The sequence below is a fragment of the Eubalaena glacialis genome, chromosome 9 (genome assembly GCF_028564815.1).
Source record: "Eubalaena glacialis isolate mEubGla1 chromosome 9, mEubGla1.1.hap2.+ XY, whole genome shotgun sequence".
Lineage (NCBI taxonomy): Eukaryota > Metazoa > Chordata > Mammalia > Artiodactyla > Balaenidae > Eubalaena > Eubalaena glacialis.
This window is the reverse complement of record NC_083724.1, coordinates 29,522,233-29,526,125: the sequence shown is the minus strand read 5'-3', so window position 1 is coordinate 29,526,125 and position 3,893 is coordinate 29,522,233. Positions and strand designations below refer to the sequence as shown.

General features: G+C 38.3%; 1 protein-coding gene across 1 annotated transcript; it reads left to right on the top strand.

Moving 5' to 3' along the window:
- Nucleotides 1-1,490: 1,490 nt before the first annotated feature.
- LOC133097296 (E3 ubiquitin-protein ligase Topors-like) lies at nucleotides 1,491-3,581 on the top strand. The gene has a single exon (XM_061199187.1). The coding sequence runs from the start codon at nucleotides 1,491-1,493 to the stop codon at nucleotides 3,579-3,581; it is 2,091 nt and encodes a 696-aa protein (XP_061055170.1).
- Nucleotides 3,582-3,893: the final 312 nt, after the last annotated feature.

Genomic DNA, 3,893 nt, shown 5'->3' with positions numbered 1-3,893 from the left:
AGGTCCTCTAGGAGGTAAATTTGCTAAATAACGTAATCTGTTTCTGTCATTTTTCCTTTTCAAGATGAATGATGACTTAGTGAAAGCATCGCTTCTGGAAAGAATAGCTTGAAACCATCCATAAAAGAAGGGATTGAAGTTCATGCACATCCAGCATACTCATTTTATTTTCTGATTCTCTTAGGAGTCAAATTTGCTCTCTGTTATTTTTGTGACTCATGCTTATGATGGCTATTTCTTGTTTGTTAGTGACTTTTGATTGTGAACTCATTTAGAGGAAATTTGTCATGAGACCTGGGTTTGTTATGTTCCTCCAGGAAGAATGTGTGTTTGCCTCTGCCAGTTGCCTGTGGTCACTACCAACCTCAAAATAAATGATCCTTTTGAGGTTTTTAGGAAAACTGATTGTTTGAATTTAGTCTGCAGACATACTTAATTGTTTCTGGTTACAAAATCTCAGCTAAGATTTCCTGCTGACTCTTGTGTGGGGTGATTTTTTTTTTTTCTAATTCACTTTTTCAGTAAGAATGTAAACTTTTGGGTGCACAGATTTATGCAGAGGTTTCCCATTAGACATTCGAACTTGGGCAGAGTCCATTCTTTGTCTCCTATCATCTGCAGCTCTCAGTTCTTTCCTAACTGAAGATCAAGGATACCAGATACTGGCAACTAGTGGTATCAGAGCTCACTTCCCTCTCTAGATTTCTACTTTTATTTATTTATTGATTTGGCCTCTGAGAATTTCACTCATTACCTCTCAATTTAAGTTGACATATATTTACAATTAGCTACATTTACTTATAGCTAGCATTATTTTGTTATTCCTAGTGGGACAATTTTTCAAGGTGTCTAGTTCATAATACTGCCAGAAATTAATGATTACTCTCTAAGATTTTTATAATAGTTTCTCATTCTTCTATATAAATTTTTTCATTTAACAATATATTCAGCCATCTTTACCTATTAGTATGTATAGATTTGCCTATTTTTTTGGAATGGCTACGTAATGTTAAATACTATGGATAAACCATCATTTATTTAACAAGTTCCCTACTAATGGATATTTCAATTGTTTTCAGTTTTTTTTTGTTATTAGAAAATCCATATATATATATATGTTTGCAGATCTGTATATCTAGATTAAAACTCTAGAGTTAGAATTGCTTGATTAAAGGATGTGATACTTAAATTTTGATGTTTATTTCCAATTTGCTTTTCAGAGTTTGCAATAACAAATTTGAGAAAGAGAAAATTAGTGTGCCTGAATCCTCATTGCCTTGTCTACATTGGGTTTTACTGAGAACATTATTTATTAATTTGAGGGAATAGTTTGCTTCTTAACTTTATTCTAGAATTTATTCCATAGAGACAAAACATATTACAGAAATATGCATGGAATGGTTTTAATAGATATTTTTCATGCCAGATGAGGAACTGATTTGAACCGATTTTTCTCACATACAACTGAGAAATATAATCTGTTCAGGGCAATGCCATTAGATTTCTCATCTGATTGTGAATGTCCTAACTGTTTGGAGAGTATACAGAATGAGGCCGATTGGAATCCCTGTTCCAACAAGAGCAGTAATGAATCTTTACATTCAAGACTAAGAAAGAAATCTATGCCTTCGCTCAGCGTGCAGTGCTTTCCTTCACAGTGTTGTTCCGCCAGGCCAGAGGATGACACCAAAGAAGACTCATTGTTTCTTCCCTCAGAAGAAGAAAGCTATGTAGTAACTTCTGAAAACAATCATCTTGGTCTAAACCTTGAGGGCATTACAAGGAACATCAGACCATTGAGAGAGCTGACTGTCCAGGAGTTACTGAGAGAGTTTGGGTACAGCAAGAAGTTCCAACCAAACTCCATGTCTGTGGGTCACTTTAGAGACCAGGTGGTAATGAAGTTCAGAAGAGCTCTGTATTATTCCGGAATTTGGGTGGCACATGTCCAAGGCTACAGATTCGAAAAGCACTTGTCAGCCAGTTATTTCAAGAGAAACCCTGGTTGCCTACACCGGCTGGTCTGCTGGCTGAAACGGGAACTAACAGCTGTTTATGGAGCTTATGGCTACACAGTGAAGAATATCCTAGCCACCATTCTCCATCACATGACAAAATATGACCTGGACAGTGAATCCTTCATTAACCTCCTAGAACCTTATCTCCAACAACACACCCACCATTTTCTGCATGAATTTATCAGTTTTGTTCATTCACCTTACAACATGGAGACTTATGACCAACGAGCCATCTATCAATTTCCTTCTGCTTCACCTTGGGTAGAAAAGAGGTCTGTTGCATCAGCTCCTGTTTTGCCTTTGCCTAAGGATCAGACTGTACTGGCATCTCAACATGATATAAAACAGTCTAAAAACACCCGGGGCCAATGGAATAATGAGGAGAGGCCTCTGTCAGGCTTGAAAGCATTTCCAAATGGTAACACTTCCTTGAAGGAATCTGAAACCCCATTAGTCCATCATAAAGCAGCAAGCAAAATCCATGCTTGGATCAAAGACAAATCAGAATCAGAAGATCACAAAGGTATAACTTATACCAATAGCATGTTCCTGAACTGGGCTACACCAAGGGAGAGGGGCCCAGGCTTACTGAATTGCAAAAAAAATGTCAAAGAGAGGAAGACAGAAGGGATAAAGTTGTTTCCTGGTCATGCCCAGGATATGGGAAAGAGTGAAACAACTGTACACACCTTCAGTTCCCCAGCAATTTTAAATCAGGGGCAGCCATGGAAGAACAGCCTAAGAGAAAAAAAGGTATTGAACCTTGGCCAGCAGATCAACTTCCAGAAAAAAGAAGAAAAAAACAAATGTTCAGATTCTTCACCAAAGACCTTTCAGAGAAGATTGCCCAGACAAATATCCTTAATAAATTGCAAATCCAGAAAGAGGGACCCTTCCTGGAGTTGCATTTCAGAAACTGCCTTTTCTTCTAAGAGAGATGGTAGGAAGCTGAGCTCTCTCAGAAAAAAGAGGATGAAGTGCAGACAACCCTCCCAATTTGCAGAAGTTGGTTCACACTGCAGTAGGGGAATCCAAAGACAATCAAGGTCCAGTACTCAGAGATCCAAATCCTGGTGTGCTGGACTTACAAAGAGATCTGTAAGCAGAGATTCAAGTAATCTCTCTCTGAGAGGAAGCCACAGAAGAGAACACTTCACCCCGAATATATGCTGTGAGCCCTCAAAAGAAAAGAAGGCGCATGGCTATGAATCAGACTGTGGGAGACCATCTTCAGCCACCATCCAATACAAGAAGCTTCCTTCAATGGCTGAGAAGAGACCCAAGTGTCCTTCTAAAAGTGAAGATTCTTCCCAATCTGGAAGCCACTGTAACAGTCCCACATGCCTACAGAGGGAGAAACACATATCCCCAAGTAAACAAGAGATGAAGTACAAAACCACATTTCCTAGAGCTAGAAAAACCAGAGCAGTTAGGCATAGAAGAAACAAGTGTCAGTGTCCAGAAACACAAACCACAAAGGAAGTCAGTGATGAAGTAGGGGATCTGAATGATGTGAGGCAAAAGAGTAGTCTTTCTGCGTGTGCACCTTCCTGCAGGAGGTAAATCCAAAAGAAAAAGGAGAATCCAAGGCTTGAGAAACATCACCAGGCCAAAAATGAACAGAAAGGAGACAAAGTATCAGAAACACAGAGGTGAAAATTGTTTTGAAAGGCCAATCATTCTACTCAACTAGCCACCAAGAATCTTTGAAAGTATGAATACAATCTGAAAAAGATCACTGAAAAGATTCATCCCATCACTTTATGACTAGAACTAAAATCCCAATAATTAAATTCAAGGCTCCTTTTGGAGACAAATGCATATTATTAAATTGGTCATATATGTAAATATTATTTTTGTCTGCTTTTGTCTTAT